A 24,987-nucleotide genomic window follows, 5' to 3' on the forward strand; every position below is an offset into this window, starting at 1 on the left:
ACAGGCCGAACTGACAGCTTTGAACATGTGAACTCACTGTTGTTTGAGTCGAGTCAGTGTTAGCTGTGAGGTGATGGCAAGGGTGGCTAGCTAGCTGGCTGGTGGCTGATAACTAACGAGGTGGCACAATTCTTGGCGTTTAGGATATCTTTGCTCTGCTTCATTTGTCCGAGTTGGCAACCGGTGAGGAGCAGCGTTGCCTGAATTTGACGCGTTGGTGCTGCTCCTAATTAAGCTAACGTTAGCTTACAAGCTGCAGACTCTCCTAAAAGATGGCCACTGTGTCAATTCCTCCTTGTACCAGTGCACTCTTGCTGGATATTGAGGGAACAACCACACCAATCACATTTGTAAAGGTAAGTTGCAATAGACTGGACCGTTGTTTTCAGTGCGCCTTGAATATTAATTTAATAGCAGCGTTAGCTAATTTTGTAGCGCTCAACAACGACGTCTGTGTGCGGCCATGCTAACAGATGTCATCAGTCAGCTAAATCAGTATAGCTTGACAGTGTGTGATCATTCTGATTTTATAGCAGTCAATACATTTTGTGCTTACCTAATTATCGCCTTTTTTCGTTTTTTAGATTCCTCTTACATTCATTGAAAAATACCAGATGGAAACAGACCATATGTTGCGTTCACTCGTGTCGGAACTATCGTAATTATAAGTGTCCCCACTATAAACGAATCCACATATCCACCTCCAAATCATAATTACAGCTGTGAAAGTCTGACTCCGATACATCTGACTTTGTGCTTTATAAATTAGAAAGTGCCCGAAAAACATAAACATGGACGGCTCATGTCAGACAAAATTCTCCATTCAACAGACAGCAATTAAACATTTCATGGATTTCGTGCTCTGTTGTCAGTATAAGATGGTATCACGTGACATCCTATAAAGCAACAACAACATTTTATGCACAAAAAGCACAAAAAAATGACTGAAGTGCGACAAATGGAGCAAATGCTGGTTATATTTTCCATCTGGGTTTGATAATTAAACAAGAACCAGTACATTTTATGTCTGATTTATTTCTTCTTCTCTCTGCAAGGAGCCTCTCGTAGCTGACCAAATGACTCCTTTGTCACTTTCAGGATATCCTATTTCCATACATCAGGGAGCATCTTGAGGATTACTTGTCCGCTCACTGGGAAGAGGACGAGTGCAAGCAAGATGTTCACCTCCTAAAGAAACAGGTAAAGGTGGGGAGGGCTTCTCAGGTGTGACTGAAGCAAGAGCAGAGTTTATCTCTTCTTCTGAGGTTATTGCAGGTGGTCGTTTAGCTCAACGTACATATGAGCCTCTGGTACACTCTGTTCTGTGGGAGGCCCTTCCCTTCCTGGCTGCTGTCTCTTAGTGTCAACATCTTAGCGAAGCGAGGAGGTAGACTTTGGCCCTTGCTATGTCCATTATGTTTTGCTGCCACTATTGATTGTTCATTAACCCTCCCTTATATCCTTCATAAATCGATTCATCAGTTAGGCCAATAGTATATTAATATGATATAATATAAATTGTATGTAAAGACATACGCTGTGTGTGCATGATGTAAACATTTTCACCAAACCTTTGTTCAACTTACTAAGATGCAGACTTTATACAGAAATGTTTAGTCACTTCCTGTTGCATCATTTTAATGCTGTGATCAATGTGATGAATGATTTATTTGTTATTTTATCAATCGTATTACAACACATGCTGAAATGCTCTCTGAATGTCCTGACAGATTGAAGAGGACATGAAGCAGAACCGTTCGTGTCCAGTCCACGCTGTGGACCAGACGGTCCACACAGATGAGGAGAAGGCCATTAGGGAAGTCGTGGATAACGTGCTGTGGCAGATGGCAGCGGACAGGAAGTCGACAGCACTCAAACAGCTCCAAGGCCACATGTGGAGGGCAGCTTACACTTCAGGGAGAATCAAAGGCGAGTAAGTATGCTGATTTTTTTATTTCAAAATTCAGACATTTGAACAGATGCTCTGCTCACATTGACTTAGAAAGGTTTCCAGAAACATGATGAGTATGAATACAGTGTGTGCCCAAATGGTTCATCAGCCAGGACGGCTTCGCTGCACTTATGTCCATCAGCGCATTTAAAACTGGGAAGTTGAAAAAATGATGTTTGATCTGAAAATATGACCTAAAAGCAGTGAGGTTCAGTGAGCTTTATCAAATCTTATGAATTAGATTTTTCTGCTGATTGTTGTCTTGTTGCGAACAGGATTTACCAGGATGTAATTCCATCCATTAAAAGATGGAAAGAACAAGGACTGAAAGTGTATATTTACTCCTCTGGAAGTGTGGAGGCACAGAAACTTCTGTTTGGATACTCTGTCGAGGGAGATGTTTTAGATGTAAGTACTCATCAGACGCCTCCATTCAAAACATCACATCACATATTGTTTACCAAGTGAAGGAACTTTTGTCTTGGAAATACATTTTTATTGTTTTTTTTTATATTTTAATTGGTTAAAGATAACCATAAACTCACGATCTAAATGTCATTGTTCTTGTGGCTAACCAGGTGTTTTTTGTTTTTAAATTCATTTCAGTTATTTGACGGTCACTTTGACACCACTATAGGAGCTAAAGTAGAATACAAAAGCTACGAGAGGATTGCTGAGAGGATCGGCTGTCAGCCTGAGGAAATCACGTTCTTGACAGACGTCACTCGAGGTATGTTGGCTTTAATGATTTTATGGCAGAGATACGCTGTGGCTAGAATTTGTTCCCTTCAGTAATTAATAGTTTTCCCTCCGGCTGTACTTTGTCTTTAGTTAAACTAACACGATAAACATCACGCTTGCTCTGAGTCAGACCGTGTTAGCATCGTCATTGTGAGCAAACATTAGTATTTAGCTCAAAGCACCTCCACACAAAGGCAGGAGTCTCGTTAAAGGGGCTCCGGGGAGTTTTCATGTAGACAAAGTTTGTGTTTACTTTCAGCTTTACTCACCAGTGTTACTAGTTGGTCGTCTTTCCTGCCTTTGTTGTTGGTGTTGTCGTGTGGTTATTGATTTGCTACGGCCACCTGTTGATCGGTGCAATAATGTGAAGCCACACGATAATTCATATTTATTTAGACTTTTTAGTTGGTCAGGTTTAGGTAAGGTTAGGTTACATGGTTTGGGTTTCACTCTGCAGAAAGTCTGTTAATTTGAGATTATGTTTTGGATCCGTGTGTTCACTCGTGCTTTTGTCATTGTAGAGGCTAAAGCGGCTGAAGAAGCCGGGGCGAACGTGGTGCTGGTGGTCAGGCCTGGAAACATGGAGCTGACGGATGATGAGAGGGCCCACTATAACCTCATTACATCCTTTAGCCAACTTGAACTGACGGGACGAGTTTAACGCAGAGCGTGGAGGAAGGCGGGGAGGACCTCTCTGACTTCATCTCATAATGACCTGTTCCTTCTCCGCTTTGCCCCCACCCTCCCCCCCTTCCTTTCTGCAACACTGACGTTTCTGTTTATTCCACGTTGACAGTTTGAGAAGCGTAGGAGACGCTGCTGGGGCTGCAGTCAGCCACCACAAGTCCTGGGAGAAGTTCATCCATCCCGGTCTCCCAGGATGTCTTTCACGTGTATGGAAACAGATCTACGGAGCGAAACGGGGACTCAAATGGAACATGACTCTGATTGGACCGTTTGACGGACTGGGAAGGGAACAGAGAAGCTAACAGAAGCCTGAAGGAAGCTGCACATGACCTGTCATGTTACTTCACCTTTTTACCTTTTAGATGAACCGTATGTGGTCTCCAGATCTGAACCTCTCAAGTGTTACTAAAACTTCCCAACTGTGTGTGTGTGTGTGTGTGTGTGTGTGTTGTAGCTGTCACCATTTTGTAAACGTTTTCCATTCATGTGCTGTTTTCGCCCTCTGCACATACACACATGTTGCAGATGTATGAAGTTTTATCAAGTGACTGAACTGTTTAACATTTTAATGTTTTAGAAAGTAGAGCCACAGTGTAGATGCACTCAGCAGCTCATTTCAGACTTTGTACGAATGTCTTAATTCAAACCCTCGCAGCTGACTGGTGTCTGTTTAAGTGTGCCATCCTCGCTGTTCATCTGTAATGTTGGTGCTGGAAAGTTAACTTAAAGTTGCTAAATTAAGGATTTGCGTGTTAACATAATTGCTATTATTCAGGAATGATGATCTAAAAACTTTCTTTCAATAAATGCCTTGTCTCACACAGACGTCTGTCTGCTCTTAGTCCAAATGTTCATGTTTGACTGTCTTAATCAACACTTGGACAAAGCTTGTACATTAAATACTTCAGACTGTAAAATAGTGAAAAGCCCATTGAACACAAGTCCTAAAATAAGAGTAAGATGTGAAGACTGAGATGACACTCTTTGTACAAATAAAACAGTTTGTTGACCCGCAGCAACCCCAGTCTTTATGCTAGGCTAAGCTAAGCTAACTAGCTGCTAGCAACTTTTGGACCAGAAACACGGAATCTTATATTAATTTATTTAGTTTTAAACTATATAATAGTTAAAAAATATTATTTAACTCTGTGGGGGCAGGACCAACTGTTTCAAGTCTTCATGCTAAGCTAATTCAGTTTTTAACTGTAGAATGTAATTTCACCCAAAAGCTGTTTCTCTCTTACCAGTTTTCGTGTTAAGCTAAGCTAAGTTAAGCTAAATTAAATTCAGCTAAGTAACCTTCAATCCTCAGCTTCATCTTTCCAAAAACAGTGTTTCAGTTATTCAAAACAATGAACAAACAAAACTCCACACATTCTGTATTGTATTTACAGTTATTGTGTACAGTTAAAAGGCGCGTTTTTAAAATATCTTAAGTCATGTCATCAATACAGCAGACTCGCACAACCTCCCAAACCTGAAACACGTAAAAAGCTTCAAAAATAACCCAGTAATCAGGTCTGTTAAGTTAAAGAAGGAAGCCTTAACCCAGCGATATGGTTTTCTTTGCATACCAACGAACGGGATTGTAAAGTTCTTTGGTGTTGCTTTTAATACATAACTCGGATAATAAAATACACAACGCCGGACTCGAACATGAAGTGAGCGGCGTAGCCGACAAACATGAGACGGCGTCGCAGTCCTACGGCTGCATTTCCTGGCTCTCTGACAGGCTCACCGGACTCCGACAGTCCTCTGTGCACACGGTGACAAAGCGGCTGTGACGAAACTCGACGGCAAAGGTGCTGATGAAGAGCAGGAAGAACATGACCAGAGCCCACTGGCTCTGCGCTGCTTGTGCGTGCAGGTGCTGAAGCTGCAGGGAAATGTCTGCGTCAGGTGAGTTAAGGCGCGCACACGAAGGACGACAGCACGTGAAGACAGATCGCGGAAACCCGAAACTACATGCTGTGTGTGTGTGTAAACTGCAGTGAGTAAAGGATACACAGTATGAAGCAGACAGTGATGAACCCGGACAGCAGGAAGCGAACGATACCCGTCTTCCTCCCCTCGTTCTGTATGTTAACTGTCATGGTGATGTAGGACTGCGCCCAGCAGAACAACGTCCCCACGCCAAAGGTCAGCAAGGCTCCAATGTTGTGTGTAATCATGTCAGTGAAAAGCTAAACACAAACAAACACCCGGAAGTGAGTCCATCTGCAAAGTGGCGCATAAACCGTCGAATTCGTGTCGGTGTCCGTCAGTGTTTACCTGGAAGTTTCCTATGAGTGTCATCCCAAAGCAGCCAGCAGAGAAACCCAGCAGACTGCCAACGTTCAGCCAAGCTGCTGTCACTTTGGGTTTCAGCTGAAGGTATCTGAGGAAGCCGATAATGAACCCTGCAACAGAGAAGAACCAACAGAATAACACGTTTCCGTGCCCAAAAATACAGAATGCTGTCGTCCTCTGCATTTGTTGGATCTTGTACCCCAACTGTTTTAAGGACATCAGCACTGGCTGCTCCTACCCACAAACGCAGACAAGTTCATGACTTCGCTGAAGATGCAGCTGGCTTTTGGAAAGTTGCCTGCAACACTGAACATTGAAAAGGGAAACATCTCCATTAGCTCTTCTACAACAAAGACGATAAAAACAGTGACTGTGCTTTTATTTTCTAAAAGGAAATGATGGGTGTGTACCTGATGTAGGGAGGGTAAAGGGATCCGTTCATTGACCTAAAAACAAACATTAAAAAACTTAACAAAAAGACATTCAAAAGTCATTATTTGCTGTACATAAGTTTTATTCTTACCGGTATTTTGAACCCAGAGGTGCTATTTTCCCATCTCTGAGAGCGACAAAGTACCTGTTCAAATGCATCAAAACACAGGAGGGAGCAGAGAAACAAAGATGAAAACGCGTCACATTAGGATTTAACCGTCAAAGTGATGGTTTCAGGCGCTCAGTCCTGCCATTCAGAGGACTTACACCACCCACAGTCCAGCAGCAGTGAACGCAGAGTAGACTGGAGGCAGAAAAGCCCACAGGCTGCACTTCAACATGTCGTCCCCTCCGACAGCTGGAAGACATGAACGTGTCGAAGGTGTGATGTGAAACACGCTGGGGGAGATGTGATGTTTATTTGTCCATCCAAAGTAAACTTGGAGGACACAGGAAGTGTTTACCACCGTCCGACAGCAGCAGCAGAACACAGCAGAATGTAAACACGAAGGCTAAAAAACTGGGTAATCTCGTTGGTTTGTCAATGAAACACAGGTAGATGCCTCACCTGTCCGTCCTGTGGATAATCTCTCACTGGTTCCAGCACTCCGTGACCCCGTGATGAGCGGCGGATGTGGATACAGTACAAAAACCGCTCACGTACTTCCTCAGCGCATTTATGGTCGGAAATAAAAGTAATTCGCGATCGTAAATCGTTAACGATTCGTCATTACACGACCGGAGGCGTGACATCGCTGTGGTGGCTTCTGAATTCAAGAATCATTGAGAAGTTTATCACTTCCGGTTTGAAAATTCGCCCTTCAAAACAAGAGGGCGGAAATGACGAATAGATGCAAACATTGTGATCTTAATGTGATACGAGAGAATTTCTAAACTCGCACTCGCAGAACTTTCGGTTCTGTCGGAGCACTCATGAGGTAGTCTTAAATGAATAGGGTTTTATGGAGCTGTAGCCCAAAAATTAAACTTTTATGGGGTTAAAAAAAAATAAAACAGTTTTCGGTACAAGAGGTGGGGAGACAACAGATTTAGTTCCATTAGATTAGATTTAATGAAATACCTTCGCGTAAGTATTTGTGGCCACAAGCACCGGTTTACGCAAGTCGCCGTATTGGTTTCACACATTAATCAAGCACCAAGTTTTTGTTTTAACTGTGATTCTAAATTCTGCTGTCGCCATCATTAGGAAAATACACAAAGATTATTTAAAGAATCTCTCCTCGGGGATAAATAAAGGAATTCTGATTCTGATATACATAAAAACCGATGGTTATGTTTACGTAAGTGAAGCTAGCCTACCGTAACGTAATGTTGCTAGTCGTAAATCTTTGACCGACCAATCAGCATACATTAGCGGAATGCTAGCACTTTATGCGCAAAACCGCCTGCCCTGTAAGAAAAACAAACAGATATTGGTATTTTTCCATTTCAGGTCTGATGTATCAACAATACTATATTTGCAAAAAACAAAATAAAATTTGGGCGTTTTTGTCCAGACGTAAGTGTAAATAACTAATTTAGCCTCTTAGCTCCATTCACTTCCGTTCACTGAGGACGACCATGCGAGTCCCCTCCAGGTGAACTGCAGTCAATTTTGGTACAATGGCGGTAACAGGAAGTGAACAGGCTCTCCGTAGAAGGGCTGAGGTGATGCACAACAAAAAGTACCCAAAGTATTCATGCAGAATGGCTCATTTCACAGCAACGTATCTGATATTGATATGTTACAATTCTCTATACGTTAATGTGTGCAGAACTTGAACAATGTGGGTTGAAAGGGTGGAACTAATTGTAATTAGTTTTAATACTGCTGGGTAGCTTAACTTGTAATGATTCATAATCATTTATTAGTTGATTTTACATTTTTGTATTTCTGCAGTGAAGAAACTAGTAGCCTAACTAAAGCTGTTTAAAAAATTTGGTGAAGTAAAAAGTACAACATTTGCCTCTGGAAAAAATAAAATTATACCTCAAAAAGTATAAAGTAGAAAAAAAGGAAATATTGTTATATTCCACTACTGTATATATGAAGTAGTGCAAGAAATATTTAGATCTTTTACTTAAGTTAAAGTATTAATACCACACCATGAAAACACTTGAGCAAAAATAAATGCAATCTCATATTCCACCATTGAATGAGTGTCTAACTACCACTACCTTGATTTGCATTTGTGGAAGGTAAAGTACATTTAGTCATGATTCAAATTTTTGAGTCCCCCCCAGCTAATGACAACGTCAACATGGTCCTTTATTGTTGTAATGTGATCTGGTGGAGCTGGTGGACACTCACACAACCTCCCAAACCTAAAACATGTAAAAAGCTACAAAAACAATCCAATAATCAAGTCTGTTAAGTTAAAAAAAGAAGCTTTAATTAAATTATATGATTTTCTTTGCACACAAGGGAATAGGATTGTAAACGGAGATCTTTGGTGTTGCTTTTAAAACATTACTCAGAGCAGGAAACACAACACTCGACTCTGATGAAATAAAGTGAGCTGAGACGGAGTCACAGCTGTTTTCGCTGACTCCTGGACCCTGCAGACAGGCTCTCTGACAGGCTCACCGGACTCCGACAGTCCTCTGTGCACACGGTGACAAAGCGGCTGTGACGAAACTCGACGGCAAAGGTGCTGATGAAGAGCAGGAAGAACATGACCAGAGCCCACTGGCTCTGCGCCGCTTGTCCGTGCTGCTGCTGAACCTGCAGGGAAATGTCTGCGTCAGGTGAGTTAAGGCGAGACAGACAGATCACAGAAACCTGTAGGCTCACATCCTGCTACCACAATCTGCATCAAGTTTAATGTGGGATTCACTTCCACAGGTGGGCAGAAATAAAGTCCTTCCAGTCAAGCAACAGAAATTCATCTGCAGCTCTTCTGATGACTGATTAACTCTGATATTTTGTAGTATTTTAACTTGCTAAAGATAAGAAGTCCTGTAGTTTGATCCAGTGCTGATGAAGGCTCAGTAAGTGCTTGCTTCTGATTGGTTAAAATGTAGAAAGACCACACTTGTGTCTACACATCCACAACACACGCAGACCTTTACTTATATAGTTTGCTGAGTGGTTTACTTACATTATCTCAAATGTTTTCAGCTTTCAGGTTTTGACTGAGAGACAAAAACCAAAGAAATTCTAATAAGAGAAGAAGTTATTAGCAAATAACTCATTTAGCCTCTTAGCTCCATTCACTTCTGTTCACTGAGGACGACCATGCAAGTCCCCTCCAGGTGAACAGCAGCCAATTTTGGTACAATGGCGGTAACAGGAAGTGAACAGGCTCTCCGTAGAAGGGCTGTGCAGAACCTACATGTTGTGTGTGTGTGTGTAAACTGCTGTGAGTAAAGGATACACAGTATGAAGCAGACAGTGATGAACCCGGACAGCAGGAAGCGAACGATACCCGTCTTCCTCCCCTCGTTCTGTATGTTAACTGTCATGGTGATGTAGGACTGCGCCCAGCAGAACAACGTCCCCACGCCAAAGGTCAGCAAGGCTCCAATGTTGTGTGTAATCATGTCAGTGAAAAGCTAAACACAAACAAACACCCGGAAGTGAGTCCATCTGCAAAGTGGCGCATAAACCGTCGAATTCGTGTCGGTGTCCGTCAGTGTTTACCTGGAAGTTTCCTATGAGTGTCATCCCAAAGCAGCCAGCAGAGAAACCCAGCAGACTGCCAACGTTCAGCCAAGCTGCTGTCACTTTGGGTTTCAGCTGAAGGTATCTGAGGAAGCCGATAATGAACCCTGCAACAGAGAAGAACCAACAGAATAACACGTTTCCATGCCCAAAAATACAGAATGCTGTCGTCCTCTGCATTTGTTGGATCTTGTACCCCAACTGTTTTAAGGCCATCAGCACTGGCTGCTCCTACCCACAAACGCAGACAAGTTCATGACTTCGCTGAAGATGCAGCTGGCTTTTGGAAAGTTGCCTGCAACACTGAACATTGAAAAGGGAAACATCTCCATTAGCTCTTCTACAACAAAGACGATAAAAACAGTGACTGTGCTTTTATTTTCTAAAAGGAAATGATGGGTGTGTACCTGATGTAGGGAGGGTAAAGGGATCCGTTCATTGACCTAAAAACAAACATTAAAAAACTTAACAAAAAGACATTCAAAAGTCATTATTTGCTGTACATAAGTTTTATTCTTACCAGTATTTTGAACCCAGAGGTGCTATTTTCCCATCTCTGAGAGCGACAAAGTACCTGTTCAAATGCATCAAAACACAGGAGGGAGCAGAGAAACAAAGATGAAAACGCGTCACATTAGGATTTAACCGTCAAAGTGATGGTTTCAGGCGCTCAGTCCTGCCATTCAGAGGACTTACACCACCCACAGTCCAGCAGCAGTGAACGCAGAGTAGACTGGAGGCAGAAAAGCCCACAGGCTGCACTTCAACATGTCGTCCCCTCCGACAGCTGGAAGACATGAACGTGTCGAAGGTGTGATGTGAAACACGCTGGGGGAGATGTGATGTTTATTTGTCCATCCAAAGTAAACTTGGAGGACACAGGAAGTGTTTACCACCGTCCGACAGCAGCAGCAGAACACAGCAGAATGTAAAGACGAAGGCTAAAAAACTGGGTAATCTCGTTGGTTTGTCAATGAAACACAGGTAGATGCCTCACCTGTCCGTCCTGTGGATAATCTCTCACTGGTTCCAGCACTCCGTGACCCCGTAATGAGCGGCGGATGTGGATACAGTACAAAAACCGCTCTCGTACTTCCTCAGCGCATTTATGGTCGGAAATAAAAGTAATTCGCGATCGTAAATCGTTAACGATTCGTCATTACACGACCGGAGGCGTGACATCGCTGTGGTGGCTTCTAGAGGCAGATACTTTTCTTTTTTTTCTTTTAGGTACCAAAGAAACTGTGGCAGGTAACAGTAAAAAGATTACCACTTCCGGTTTGAGAGTTCGTCTTTCAAAATAAGAGGGCGGAAAAGTTAAATAGAAACGAACAGGGTGGTACACAGTAAAAAGTAACAGAACTATTCATGCAGAATGGGCAATTTCATATCATTATCATATTCATATTTTAATTCTTGATGTGTACAATAATGCAGACTGACAAACAGTAAAAAACTTAGTAGTCTAACTAACGCTGTTAATGTGGTGGCGTAAAAACGGAATACTTTAAAAATTATGAAGTAGCTTAAAAATGGAAATCCTGTACTAAAGTAGTGTAATAAATATTTTGATCCTTTTATACTTAAGTTAAAGTACTAATACCACACGGTTCACTATCATAGACATAAGACTTCCCTATGCGTTGTGCACATGCGCCAAAGTGGTCCTGTCATTCAAAGAGGATTACCGCAAATATGCCTGTTCAAAATTACACGTGAGGCGAATGATTGATCATCATAAAGCAATCTTACATAAAACCAAATCTTTCAAGTCACGATAACAAAACGGTTTTTTAACAGTGAAGGGTTTTTATTCAGCCAGCGAAGCGATACGTCACCCACTATTGTTTAAACTGCAGGTGTGTCTTTATTTAAACAGCAATCATTTATTTCACAAATTTAGAGGAAAACAACTGAAATAAAAACGGCAACAACATCGAGCTGTAAATAAATACTATTTATTGAAAATATTGCATGTAGTCAATCTAAAACAAAGACTTGTTTTCCGTTATCACCGTAAACACTCAGAGCCTCCTTACAGTTGGAATGAAAATCAAGTACGAGCCTCCCTCCAGTTTCCCTCTGAGGTCTGATTGATTAGCAGATAATTAACATCAAATACCATTAAAGAAGACTGTGAGCGTTTGTTTGAGCATGCATACTTTCAAATTCCATTTAAAGCACAGACTCCTCTCAAAAATTCATTGCACTCTGCTGAGCCTCGCGGTTAACACTGAAAAAATAAAACAAATAACATGAAATGAAACAACATTAAACGTCCTTAACAAGTGGGACTGCATTGCTCTGCGTTGGCATATCCCACACTCTGACAATATCTTGGTCCAATGTGCTGTGTGTAGTGACACCAGTGGTGAAAGTAAGGCAGTAAAAGCAGAAAAAGGGTTTAAAATACTAAATCTTGTACATATATATTTAAAAAAAAGAAGAAAAAACTGGCTCTCCAACTATCAGTTTAATTTTAAATGCTTGGGAAAGAAGATTCCTGGATTTAAGGTCTGACTGCTAATCTGATTTGAAACGTATCCAGATTCTGTGTGCTGCCGTTAAATCTTCTCTAAACCTTTTTTACAGTGTTCACCTGTGGCCTCATGAGACGCAAGCAATGATGCATATGCAAACATAAAGCATGACAGGATTCTACGTATTTATGGGTGATAATGCCTCTGAGCATAGTTGTAGTGCGCAAATATTTAAAGTCTATAAAGATAAACAAGCTAATATTCCTAAAATGATTGCTGTTTGCATGATCGTGCAGACGTGAGCCAAAAGCATGCTGTTATCAAGGTGGGCTTCAATCTTCAAGCTGACTACATTTAATTTGATTACCTCAATAAAATCGCCCTTAAAATTCCTGAATCTCTTGATGCCGTTTCCAATTTGTTTTCACTGCAGTCTACAAGTTGCAGTCATTTCCAGTGTGCTGAAACTCTTAACGTTGTGAAATTTCCAGTATGACTGCTGCATATTCATAAAGTCACATACATGAAGATGAGTTGAGAACAAATGTTTGGTGTAACCTGTCTGTAGATTAGGGTGGATTAAACAGTCTCTAGCCCTTTATTTGCACAGGGCTCGGATTTCACTTTCACCACTGAGTGCGACTGATTGCATGGCTTGTGTTTGAGCTGCGTCAGAAAACATGAACGGCACGCAGAAGAATTTTCCGGATTTTCGGACACCTCAGAATTTGCGCTGTGAGTGAAATGCAGCTCCCTGTGAAACGAGCTCGACCCCTGACCAGTCACGCTCCGCCGCCCGCCACTCGAAGACACTGGGGGAGTTACTTTTTGTTTTGTGCCCAATCAGACGCCGAGTTTGTTGGCTTGTGTCAGCACCACCTTGAGTACGGGCATGAACGCTGACGTCTCGCTGAAGTTGCTGTTGCTGACTATGTGGGTGTGGATGTTGAGGCCCTCCGTGTAGGATCTGGACTCTATACTCCTGGCTATGTTATGCAGTCCTCCAACAATGGTGGGAGAAAGCTGGAGAGAAGAACAGCAGAAAGTGTTGGTGAGAAATTTGGTGAGATATTCAGCAGGATCAATCTAGTCTGAACTGATGCAACATTTTTCTTATGTCTATTGTGTGTGTGTGAAATCTGCTCATACGACTCTTTACAACATGGATTCAGCCTGGCAGACGTTGGGCAGATTAAAGTTCATTTCTGCTTTGCATAATTCGACCCCAACTGATTTCTACCAGATTGACATGCCTGATTTATTTCCAGAACAATCAATAACCTGCGCGATAGACGACGGGTTGGGTTTCTGGAAGTCGGAGCTTTGGGTGAGTTTGTTTTAATGTTCCTGGAGACACTCACCGTCTGCTCTCTCAGTTTGTCATAAAGCGCCTCCAGACGTTTGGTGGCGTCATCAAGCTTCCTCCTGGTTTGCTGTGGGGACATTGCGAATACAATTACACGTCTACTCAGTCACTTCAGTCAGAGGAGACGAAGCAGGATTAGCATCTCCATCAGAGTGACTCACAGGGTCCGTAGCTACAGCCAAACACTTCTGGATGAGGCCCTCAAACGTGGTCTTCAGGACCAGGTGCTCGTCGGGGATGGGCTTCTTCGTGATCTTCTCAGCAGGGATGGACTGCAGAGGCTGAAAGGGTTAAACAAGGTGAGAGGGTTTCGAGTTTAATGAGTAAACTCACGTTTGCTCAACTTACAGGTATTTTCCTCAGGCTTCATCATAACGTGTAGACTGAATTATATGATGAAGGTCAGAACTCTTATTTTGAAGGGGTAATGCTGGTACAGTAAAACAACACTTACTGTACAGCTTGTTGTTCTCAGTACCTGTATGAGATCTCCTGTTGGTGCTCCCGGGGCGCCCTCCATACTGGTCTTGGGCATTGCAGGGTTCACAGGTGGAGGGGAGAACTGCTGCTGCTGCTGCTGCTGCTGCTGGTGCTGGTGCATGCCTGAGTAGGGGACCTGGGCACCATGTGGCCCCTGGATCATGCCCTGAGGGGCCCCAGAGGACACGGGCTGGGCCTGAGGGTCAGCGCCCAGAGGACCCATGATGGGTGCAGTGATGGGGGCGGGAGGGGTGTAGTTCTCTGGAATCTGCTTGGAGGTGGCAAAAACATTTCATTTCAAACGTGAGACATGTTCACGTCCGTCGGTGAGGAGCTTCGGTCAGCAGACTCACCTTCTTCTTCGGTGCTCTGCTCAGGGCCGGAGGGTCATTCCAGCCGTTCTGAGGCCCTGCAGAGCGAAACAGAATCCTAATCACCAACTCAGCCTCACACGAACAGGAAACGGGCTGTTTCATGTTTACAATGGTGCCAGGAAATTATTTAATTTGTTAGCCACAGATTCAATCACAAACTTCTATAAGTTAGGAAGAGCTTGACGTTTTGAGAACTTATCTTTTTCACTTACACGCAGTGAGAGTTTTGAGAAGGTTGATACGACTCTCATGTTCGTAAGCTTAACGTGAAGCTACGGCTGCTCACTGAAAAAGCAGATCTAAATGTTGGACACGGAGCTAACTGGCTGCCCCACTTAAAACTACACACTCTCATACTGATCGATTTAATGCAAAAATCATTTAAAAGATCAGTCTTCATTGTGGCCTCAAATTTTCAATTCAGACAACCCGATCAATTACGTTACTGACTGGGAGAAATCCGTGCAAATTTTTTTTAAATTTTATTATTAAATGGACACATTTTAGATTTTTTGCTATTTTTCTTAATGGACCGATTCAATGCTAACTGATTAATTTATTATGGCGTTTTGTTAATTCATACTGTCAGTGTGGTTAATAAGAGGAAACCGGTGGTCGTCTTTGAGTTAGTGAGGATGAGGATGATCAGAGCCATGCAGACCTGTTCTCTGAGAGGCGGGGATCAGCCCGGGGTCAGCGTCAAGCTGTGTACCTGAGACTCCGCTCGGTGGAGGAAGAGGAGGAGGCATGTAGGACACAGGAGATCCCGGACCGCCATGCTGGAAAGACGCTCCGGAGGACAGAGGAGCTGAAAACGAGGAGGAGGAGGAGGGAAAGAAAGGAGCCTGGGAGGGAGGAGAGGAGGACAGGCACTGGCTGATGGGAGGAGGTCCGGGATAGACCGGAGGTGCCGGCTGAGAGGAGACGTGCTGTGTGTACTGAGAGAGAAAGCCAGGGGGCTCTGCAGGAGGAGCAGCAGCAGGGCGGTACTGAAGAGGCTGATAGACAGAGACCCCCCCAGCTCCAGGTGGGTACTGGCTGACCTGGGGGTAGGCTGGGGGCCACACAGGACAACACAGGTGCTGTTAGCGAACCATGCAACAGGACAGACTTGTGATAAACAGACCGGTTACAGCACGGTTCAGTGGAGGTTACAGAAGACTCAACAGATAAGAAGTTACTCGAGACATTTTCTTCTTCTGTTAGTGAGTGTGAGCGCACACGAGAGATCAGAGGCTTTTTCTGAAGCATCTCTAAAAGCAAATGCTTCAAAAAAGTGAAGAAAAGTCTCATGTTGTTCATGCAAACCTGACCACAAATAACGCCTGTCAGGGATGAAGCCTGCTCAGGCCTTCTTCACGTCCAAAGGCCAAACAGTTAACACCATTCATTTATAGTTTCACGTGCTTTGCAGTCAAAATTGAAACTTTTAACAGGGCTTTCCTCTCCAATTTAAAGGACTTCTCTCTAAACTGTTCAGGCAGAATATAGAGGAGACTTACGCTGGTACTGATGGGACAACATGTACGCAGGAGTGGAGGAGGAGGGTGGAGGCGCAGCAGCCGAGCCGGAGGGGGGCATCCCGTACATGGGGTTTGGCGGCTCCACCTACAAAGACATAACAGGAAGTCATTTCAAAACAAGAGATTCGCTTTTTAGGAAGGAAAACGCATGTAAGGGCTTTTCCTTTTGTGAGTTCGCAAACTCGCAGCTAAAACAAACGGTGAGATTTTAAATGAGTATTACAAAAACAAACACTAACACTTGTGTAAAGCCTAGAGAGATAAAAGATTCATCATTAAAACTCATGAATAAATGTATTTAATGTCTTCAGTTCAGTCTGGATGAGCAGACAGATGCTAGAGTTAAATCACTACAAGCGCAGGAGAAAACGAGTGAAGGACTGAATGGAGACAGTGAACGCATCACAGGAGACGGAGGACACAGAGTATCAACAGGAAGTGGGGTTGGCTATGAGGAAGGAAACTACCACAGCAGCCAAACAAAATTCAGAGATGACAGGCATTGACCCGATCAGTCATTAAAGCTGTAGCCTGCGAGCAAGAACATCTGTAAACATCAGCACAGGTGTGTGTCGTGGGCAGGCGGGTGGTCGGTGTACCTGCTGGTCTTGAAGAGGAGGAGGGACATTGGGGAGGGCTGTGGGAGTCTGGTTACTCCAGGAGGTGACAGTGGAGGCAGCCCTCACCTGAAGCACACAGAAACACACGGCACATACCAACGACGGCCACAGCACGGGGGAGGGGAGGACGCACGCACACACACACACACACACACACACACACACACACACACACACACACACACACCAAACAATGCACTGGATCAGAGCCAGGGTTCAAATTACAGAAACACAACTCAAATAAAGCCAAAAATTAAAGTTCGTATATGGACCGGCACGTTCAACATTAATATTTCATGAGTACATTTTAATCAGCATGTGATTTAAACCCTGGCTGGAATGGAAATGACTACAGCACCACAGCAATGAGCACTTCACCGGGTGGTTAGTCGGTGCGCGATGGGACGGGGTCTCACAGCTTTTACATCAGATTCAAATATAAATCAATCTCTTCATGAATTAGACGCATCAGGGAGTATCTGAGACCAGCTGTTAGAACCCGTCCCGGTCATGTGGCCTGTAGATGTCGTCAGTTTTTAGGGGAAGAACAGGAAAAAGAGCCGTCCGTGTGAATCCTGATGCATGATGTTAAAAATACAAACAGGTTTCACACAGATTCAGCGAAGAAGAGTAAATACTCTGTCATGTGACAAACATACCGGCTGGTAATACTGCGGCTGAGCCGGGGCGGAGGGGGCGGGTGTAGCCATGGGTACTGGAGCTGGTGCGGGGGCCCGAGGCACCATGGCGGGCTGGATCGGGGTGAACGGATGCCGGGGCAGAGCCCGAGTCGAGGCAGGCAACTGAGACTGAGCTCTGTGGGTTTGTACTGAGGCTGCTGGAGCCACCGCCTGCTGGCCCAGAGCCCGAATGAGACGGTCACGAAGCTGCTGTATGGCAACCTGTAAGGTCCAAATGAGAACTTAGGGCAGAACTCAACACATAAACAGTGTAGCTACAGACGGCTGGTGATGTGCTACGTGCCTGGTTGGTGTTGTCCGGCAGGTAGGTGATGGCGGTGGACAGACTGCCCTGGGAGGCCAGCAGGCTGGCGTACTGGCTCATCTTTTCCGCCAGCAGGATTCCGATGGCGGCGGGTCCAGAGCGTTGGGTCTGCTCGACAGCCCGCCGCAGCACAACCACCTTCTCCACCAGGTCCTGAGTGATGGAAACACAGGAAATCAGCATGACGAAAACGAAGACCCAGGCTGCACTCAGGAGGCAACAGAACAAGCTGAAAACACTAAGTGTTCTCCAGTTCTCCTGTCTTCTGCAACCTGCGTTTGTATTCATTATTACTGACTCTGCTAACTGTGTTGGAGATGTCAAAAAGCAAAGAGCTTGTGATCATACAGGAAGTCAGATATTTCACTCAGGAGCTGATGGAAACCAAAAGTGGTGGGAAAACAGAGTGAACGATGGGTTTGAATCAGGTGGATTTAAAGCGTAGGTTTAAGTTAAGAGCTCAACACACCTGGAGAGAGAGTGGACAGCGTCCGTCCTGCGCTCTGGTCCAGCATGACACGAGTTTCTCCACGTTTCCAGCGCAGATGTAACACAGACAGGCCTGGACTTGCAGCTGGGCGTCCTCTGCTGCCTCCAGTCTGTCCCCGAGAAGGTCTAACAAACAGACGGGTTCACTTACAGAGCACAACAGACAAGGAAGGACAGCAGACACTTGAACTAACTAACCACAGAGGGAAGAGAACTCCTCAGGCTGAGCGTAGGTCATGACAGCAGCCAGGGCCTCCTTCCAGTTCTGCAGCTCGCACGTCTTCAGGATGTCATGCCAGTCCTTCATCACCACAGCACTGATCAGCTGCAGGACAAAAACATCAGTGCATCCGCAGGAACAAACTCAGAATCCATAAACTCTCAGTAAAACCTCTCCCTGTTGTCACCTTGCTTATCTTGCTCTGTGTTTTCGTGAAATACTTCCTCTGGGTTTTCTCTAAGAGCTCGGTCCCTCCGGCGATGGCCAGGATGATGCTGTCTGCCATTCGGTTGTCATGGAGACAGAGCTCCACAGCTCCCTCGAAGTCTCCGGTCAGCAGGGCCTGCGTGATCAGCCCGTCCACATCTGGCACAAAATATTTTATACAAATCAAAACCTGGAGCCTCGGAGAGTTTTCTCCGTCACCGGCTGAAGGTGACGTTCAGTGAAACCTGCAGGTTTACGTCATGAAAAGGCCGAGAGAGTCGTCACCTTGGCTGATGCTGAGACTGACTCCTGTGTGGGCTGAAGCTGGAGCCTCAGCCAGCTCCTGGGCTGGAGCGCAGGTCTCAGCAGGACTGGACTCCTCCGCCACCAGTGCAGTCGTCTCCTGAAACACCAGAGCAACATCCCGTCAACCCTGAGAAAAGCTCTAATCGAGCAACATAATTAAAGTCACCCGTGTATACAAGAGGCTTATTGAAGGCAGTTCAACTGAGCAGCATCTCTGACAATGTGCAGCGATGAAGATGTACCTCCTCCTCCTCCTCCTCCTCCGCTCCCTCCTCTGGTGCGGCGTTTTCCTCTGGTTTGCTGAGAAGAGCGTCCTCTGAATCCGCCGCCGGCTCTTCGTTCTCTGGGTCAGGAGTGGCTTCTGGCTGAAGGTTCGCTGCAGCAATCATGTCGAAAGCTGCCTCGGGAGTGTCGGCAGGCGGCACGAGGCTGAGGTCCGCCAAAGGCTGCAGGCTGGCAGGAGCAGGCGCCTCCACCTGAATAATGAGGGAAGACGTGGGCTTAAAGTCAAGACCACTGCACATTTAGTGAAGGTTATTTGAACTCCCTCCAAATATTTGAACTTAAGCATTTCCTGATGCATCAGGGTGCAAATCAGCAAGCACACTCCTGTTGTCTGACCAGCGCTAAAGAAACTTACCTGTGGGTGATCAGCAGGCTTTTCCTCTAGTGCTGCTGAAATCTGACAACAAACAGGACACATTTATCACAAGATGTACAGGAATGTTTTCAGTTAACATGTATTTATAGCGCCTCATGGGGCCTTCAGGAGCCTGAAAAGTACACCTCACCTTTAAGGCGACCTCCTCTTTGTTGTAACCCAGAAGTTCCAGGTACTTGCTGCGGACATCACTTTCAAAATTAGCCTGAAAATCACAAAGACAACTTTGTGTCTGCATTATTTGTTGAAAATATAATAAATATATTTACAAATGTACTCCAATATTTATATTAGAGAAAGATTCTTTCTGAATTTCATACCTTGAGGAAAGACCAAAGAGTCTTTTCAAACTCGTTTCCAGCTGCATCGATCTTTCCCTGGCAGAAATCCACAAAGCTGCCTGCACTCAGAGTGGCCTGCAGCTGCTCGGAGCGCTTCAAGAAGGCCGTTTCTGTGACAACCTGGCTGATATGTACAACATGTGCAGTGGACTGCTGAGGCTGCTGAGGCTGCTGCGGGTTCAGCTTTGTGTTCTCCAGAGACACCAGCTTCCCACCAAACTGTGGAGTGGAAAAAAACCCAACAGAGTGTCAGCGTTTCAGTCAGCAAAACAAAGAAGCTCCACCCTCATGAGAAGTAGAAAGAAACGGGACTCACCGCAAACGAGGCTCCCACAGGTCTGCGGATCCACTTGGGTGGCTTCTTCAGGGGGATGGCTGTTGCTGCAGGGGCAGAAGTCTGGGGCAGCTGCAGGGGGGGCAAAGTTTGTCCTGTCCCAAAAGGATCCATGTTCCCAAACGAGTTGCTTATCTGTCACAGACAACCACAGTCAAGTCAGACACAAAGGTGACGCTTAACATGCCAAACATCCACCTCACAGTCAAGTTCATGACTGACCCTAACCCACGACGGTTGGGTAAGCGCAAGTGGTTTGCTCGACAAATATCCAGCAGAACCAGGACTACCCCCAGACCTGGGAGAAGAGCTGACCCTGGGACATCTTAGTCCATTTTCCACACACTCAACTAACCCTGAGCATCTTCAACATGCTGCCAAACAGTAACACAGTGTAGTAACACACCGATCGACTCGGAGCCTTGAATCACACAAACGTTTCAATGAGGACACCGCAGTGTTGAAACGTTAGCTCCAGTTCCTGTTTTCTCCTTCTTAAGACACGTTTCTGTTTTAATCTCACCTGGTCAGCGTGTCTCTGGCTCTGCGCCTGATTGCTGCCTCCCATGATGGAAAAGATGTCGATGTGTCCGTCAAAGCCCGCAGCCGACAGCACCGCAGGGTTCCTGGGGCACCACTGGATGTCAAAGCACCACTGGCTGCTGGTGGGCAACTCGTACAGCACCTGGACATTCAAGCAGATGAGTTACTACCATCAGAGGGCAGCAGTAGGACAAGCTTCCCTCTGGGTAAACATCCTGCATGTACGTGACGTTTATAGTTAACTCTTACCTCTCCTGTGTTTGGATTCCAGCACAGGATCCTGCTGTCCTTCCCACAGCTGAGGAGCAGCTCGGGATCAGCCAAGCTCCAGGCGATGGCCAGGACACCCCTGTGCACAGAGAAAGTATGTCTCAAGAAGGCTTTCGAATCTTAAAGCATAAGGCTGCCGATATTCTTATTGTTGATACTGTCAATAAATCTGATGAACGCGTTATAGTTTCTGACGTCCCCAGCCAGCTCAAACAGGAGGAAACAGAGCCTTTACTGGAGACTGGTTTGAGCAGGATCAGTTCCACAATGGCTGCGGTCATTTTAGGAGATTTAAGAGTAAAAAATAACTTCCAGCCACATCCTCCTGGAAAGCTTCAGCAGGTGTGTTTACCGTGTGTGATTCTCGAAAATCTTGAGAGGTGAGGTAGCAAAACGTAAGTCCCACATCTGGATGACCGGCATCCGGTCGTCCTCTGAGGCCAAGACCAGCTGAGTGGCCACTTCTGGGTTCCAAGCCAGCCCAGAGCAATGCATCTGAAAACAAAGACATACGCACAGAAGAAGACAGTTTCAGCTGAGCAAACGGGACCGAAGGATTACGAGAAAATTCAACATGACGGCGCGACAGTGCGGGAGAAGCGACGTACTCTGTTGCTGTGGTCGCTGACTTTAATAATGAGGTCGTTCTTGCGGAGGTCCCACACTGATGCTCGGCCACTCGGGCTGGCAGAGGCCAGGATGTGTTGAACCTGTCTGTTCCACGAGACACAGCTGATGTCCTCCAGAGGCTTTCAGACAAAGACACAAAACATTATTTACATGCACAAGATGATAACAATAAACGTCAGATGAATCTCTGTGTATTTCGCAGAAATTCAGAATTTGTGTCAACCAGTCAAGAGTCCAGAGCTTCAGTGTGTAAATACGTCAACAGTATTTGTGTAATTCCTCTAACTGCCAGAAGGGGGAGAGAAACGGCAGGTTTCATGTTTAAAAAGAGTCATTATCACTGACAAAGTGATGACATATGGAAAACTGCTCAAAAGACAAACTTTTCTGATCACTGAGTTAAAAAGCAAAGCACCTGAGTTTTGGGTCCTGGTGTCATTGGAGAGCCAAAGTTATTCATATCCCAGATGTAGATTTCAGACTCATTCCCACCTGATGCAACCAGGTTAGTCTGCAGCAGAAGACAAAATGAAAAAACAGTCATTTGTTTTCAGCTTATTTCACACACACACACACAAAGTTAAACCGAGCGGAGCTGAATGGATCATACCTGGAACGGGTTGACGTCGAGACCTCTCACTGGTCCCGTGTGCCTGTCGCTCTCAGTAATGATCACGTCGCTCTCTCCAGCCATGATCTTTGCAGGGTCGTACAGGATGACGTCGCCGTTCTCGCCTCCTGCGACGAGCACCCCTGAAGGGTGACCGTCGTCATCCATTCCATACGGACCCCAGACCAGTTTGTGGTATCTGTGGGGAGAGTGTGTGTGTGCGTGTCATGAACAACTGCACTACAAGCAAAACAACACGAGCGCAGTCTGCAGTTTTTAGCACCTGTGTGGGGAGGAGAAGCTGCCACACGACTTCATGTCCAGGGACGGTTCAGTCAGGTCCAGCTCGAAAAACTCCAGGGAGGCGTTGGTGCTAAAGGAGGCATCCAGCTGCTGGGCTGATGTTCCTGCAGGAAGACACAACGGGAACCTTTGACGCATGTTGTGTCACATCAGATATGACTTTGCATCAAACATCTAAAAATCTAAATCTAAAAATTACTCCAAACTACGGCAAAGCGTAAGAGAGAACGTGAGAGCAGCTCTCAGGCCAGCGAATGATTAACAGCAGAAACAGCCAATGAGAAACCTTGCAGCTGCCATGTTGTTCACTCTTTTAAAGACATCCTCACCTTTTATCTCTGGCCTGTGCCAGTCGCTTGCTGCATGCTCTTACCTGTTGCAAGGTAGATGGGGTGGTGCTGTGCAGGACTCCAGCTCTGGATGGCTGTGCGGTTGATCTCTTTAAGTTTCATCCTGGAAAAACAAGAGCAGCAGTGGTGACGTCAGAGTGGTTACAGCAAATTCTGATTTTATTTTTCTGTCTGCCTTCAAACGACACTTGCAGACTCGTGTGTGAAAAGATGCCTGACTCGTGTTATCCCAGTATGTACGTATTTAGTATGAAAATCTCTCTGTCTCTTGTTTCTTTGCTGATCCCACTGGATGGGACTGAGGGGAAGACAAAGACAAAGACCAGACCTGCAATAAATCCTCCCTTCATGAAGATTTGGTGAAGCGTTTTGGTCGAAACTGTTTCCCGTTTATTCATTGTAGTTTGCGGAGGTTATAGAACAGAAACGCCTCTCTGTACGATGCAATGCAGTCTGCCCTCTCAAACAGTCTCATTATTACCTCCATGAAAGGACAACTTGGTGCAGGACTGTTGTATTAGTCTGCATCAGGTTAAGCACCTGATAAAGTGGCGGCTGAGTGTAATTACTGTGTCGAAACACACTCATGGCCTCCTGTGGAGCTAAGAAGAGACAGACGAGCCAAGACATAAGGTAAATAAGTTACGGTATAAGTGGTTTATTAACAAACGATCCTGCCTTTTACACCCTCTTCTGTGTCGTGCCTTCATCCCGCCGCTGTAATAAATGCAGTAGTTACAGTCACACGGGCCTCCGTTGACTGACACTAACGCTACAAATATCTCTCAACAAACCGAGGAGCCGCTCGGCGCACTTCTTATATTCAAAGGTTAACATTAGCTAAGAAAAAGTACAGTGCAAGCTAGCAGCAAGCTAACAGCTGACTGACCAGTTAAAAGCCACCCACAGCGCCAGTAAGGAGCCTCGGGAGGAAGAACAAATAAAGTCCAGAAAGCAGAAAGCGGGCTGCAGTTTTGTGTCACTTTTGGTACATGCTGGCAGGGACACGGCACGGCACGGCACGTCCTAAAGCTACAGCGAGATGTTACGCTTCTGAGCCTGCTAGCCGCCTGTGCGGGCTGAAGATAACAGTGTGAGGACAGTTACACAGTAAGAGAAAGCCGAGCGGAGATCTTATTACTCCATAAAAAGCGGCTTACCTTTCTTTCTTCGCTCCTTCTTACATGAACGCACACATAAAACTGGTGACAAACACAAACAGCCTGCACCCGTACAAGTTCCTCTTTCGGTTCTGCTTGAGGATTAACGGCTGTAGAAACAGAAGAGGAGGCTACCGGGTCCCGGCTACGGACTCAAGACAGATTTCCACGTCCCCACTGGTCTCCATCAACGTGGCACTAAGCAACAGTCTCCTGCTCCCACGAAGAAGAACAGCTTCCGGGAGACGTCAACGCTGCTGCGTCTGTTAGCATGCTAACAGAGCTAGCGTTATTAAATTAGCATGCTAACAGAGCTAGCGTTGCGTGTTCATTTTAAATCTTTCAAAACTTAGAACAGTGTCGAGATGACAAAAATAAGTAATGTATGTGGAACATTTTTAATTTAAAGGATTCAGTGTATAAATATCTTGAGTTTGTTAACAGGTTCATTGGTGATTTTTTTAGGTAAATCTATATTACTAAGCTAAAAGGATTCGACTAAATACAATCTAATATAACCTCATTCTGTTTTTACTTAATTTTATACTCATTGATTAGAATTGTTCCTCGTGAATGTGATGTTTCATGTTGACATTCAGTCAGCTGAATCACTTTTTCATGTTCTTGGTGGATTCTGCTCAGTATTTTCTATAACTTGAGGTCCCTGCATTCATGCAAATATTCATTCAGATATTTAAAATAAGGAAAGAAAGGACCAATACAGCAGAAAAAAAACATTACAAGTAATCCACTCAAAACTGTACTCAAGTATAGAGGCATTATCAACAAAATGTGTAAGTTGTAAAAGTAAAGACAGACAAAATGGCATATTTTTAATACTGCTTCATCAACGTGTAGCATTTTAATGTTATGGACAGTAGGGTGGAGTTACTTCTAACTATTTAGGTAGATTTGTCCTGTGGTTCCCAACCCGGGGGGTCAGGCCCCCAC

At 45.0% G+C, this 24,987-nt stretch overlaps 4 protein-coding genes across 12 annotated transcripts; 1 reads left to right on the forward strand and 3 right to left on the reverse strand.

Moving 5' to 3' along the window:
• Positions 1-25: 25 nt before the first annotated feature.
• enoph1 (enolase-phosphatase 1) lies at positions 26-4,204 on the forward strand. The gene is made up of 6 exons (XM_046376020.1): positions 26-356; positions 1,099-1,200; positions 1,731-1,933; positions 2,227-2,359; positions 2,558-2,681; positions 3,214-4,204. Exons 1-6 carry the CDS (start codon positions 273-275, stop codon positions 3,351-3,353), a joined length of 786 nt encoding a protein of 261 aa, XP_046231976.1. The 5' UTR covers positions 26-272; the 3' UTR covers positions 3,354-4,204.
• Positions 4,205-4,746: 542 nt separating this feature from the next.
• Positions 4,747-6,902, reverse strand: tmem150c (transmembrane protein 150C). Its single transcript, XM_046376023.1, has 8 exons — positions 6,669-6,902; positions 6,368-6,458; positions 6,192-6,245; positions 6,079-6,114; positions 5,907-5,974; positions 5,651-5,778; positions 5,385-5,562; positions 4,747-5,269 (listed from the first exon to the last, which is right to left on the reverse strand). Exons 2-8 carry the CDS (start codon positions 6,439-6,441, stop codon positions 5,082-5,084), a joined length of 726 nt encoding a protein of 241 aa, XP_046231979.1. The 5' UTR covers positions 6,442-6,458; positions 6,669-6,902; the 3' UTR covers positions 4,747-5,081.
• Positions 6,903-8,471: 1,569 nt separating this feature from the next.
• Positions 8,472-11,224, reverse strand: LOC124052102 (transmembrane protein 150C-like). 2 transcript variants are annotated; one of them, XM_046376021.1, is made up of 8 exons: positions 10,762-11,194; positions 10,461-10,551; positions 10,285-10,338; positions 10,172-10,207; positions 10,000-10,067; positions 9,744-9,871; positions 9,478-9,655; positions 8,472-8,839 (listed from the first exon to the last, which is right to left on the reverse strand). In XM_046376021.1, exons 2-8 carry the CDS (start codon positions 10,532-10,534, stop codon positions 8,631-8,633), a joined length of 747 nt encoding a protein of 248 aa, XP_046231977.1. In that variant the 5' UTR covers positions 10,535-10,551; positions 10,762-11,194; the 3' UTR covers positions 8,472-8,630. The 2 variants fall into 2 exon arrangements, with proteins under 2 accessions (XP_046231977.1, XP_046231978.1); XM_046376022.1 differs by lacking the exon at positions 9,478-9,655 and having other exon boundaries at positions 8,472-8,825; positions 10,762-11,224.
• Positions 11,225-11,700: 476 nt separating this feature from the next.
• sec31a (SEC31 homolog A, COPII coat complex component) lies at positions 11,701-24,277 on the reverse strand. Of its 8 annotated transcripts, none has more exons than XM_046376012.1 (28): positions 24,037-24,277; positions 22,900-22,979; positions 22,507-22,630; positions 22,224-22,422; positions 22,029-22,124; positions 21,592-21,732; positions 21,336-21,478; positions 20,963-21,062; positions 20,694-20,855; positions 20,153-20,305; positions 19,816-20,055; positions 19,626-19,700; positions 19,475-19,516; positions 19,083-19,310; positions 18,814-18,931; positions 18,509-18,687; positions 18,300-18,426; positions 18,082-18,227; positions 17,592-17,765; positions 17,267-17,509; positions 16,587-16,673; positions 15,967-16,072; positions 15,126-15,518; positions 14,444-14,499; positions 14,089-14,361; positions 13,772-13,891; positions 13,606-13,677; positions 11,701-13,267 (listed from the first exon to the last, which is right to left on the reverse strand). In XM_046376012.1, the coding sequence occupies exons 2-28, from the start codon at positions 22,976-22,978 to the stop codon at positions 13,088-13,090; spliced, it is 4,056 nt and encodes a 1,351-aa protein (XP_046231968.1). In that variant the 5' UTR covers position 22,979; positions 24,037-24,277; the 3' UTR covers positions 11,701-13,087. The 8 variants fall into 8 exon arrangements, with proteins under 8 accessions (XP_046231968.1, XP_046231964.1, XP_046231965.1 ...); XM_046376008.1 differs by having other exon boundaries at positions 19,077-19,310; XM_046376009.1 differs by having other exon boundaries at positions 18,814-18,928; positions 19,077-19,310; positions 24,037-24,276.
• Between the last annotated feature and the right edge of the window lie 710 nt (positions 24,278-24,987).

Source organism: Scatophagus argus, chromosome 20 (genome assembly GCF_020382885.2).
Source record: "Scatophagus argus isolate fScaArg1 chromosome 20, fScaArg1.pri, whole genome shotgun sequence".
NCBI lineage: Eukaryota > Metazoa > Chordata > Actinopteri > Scatophagidae > Scatophagus > Scatophagus argus.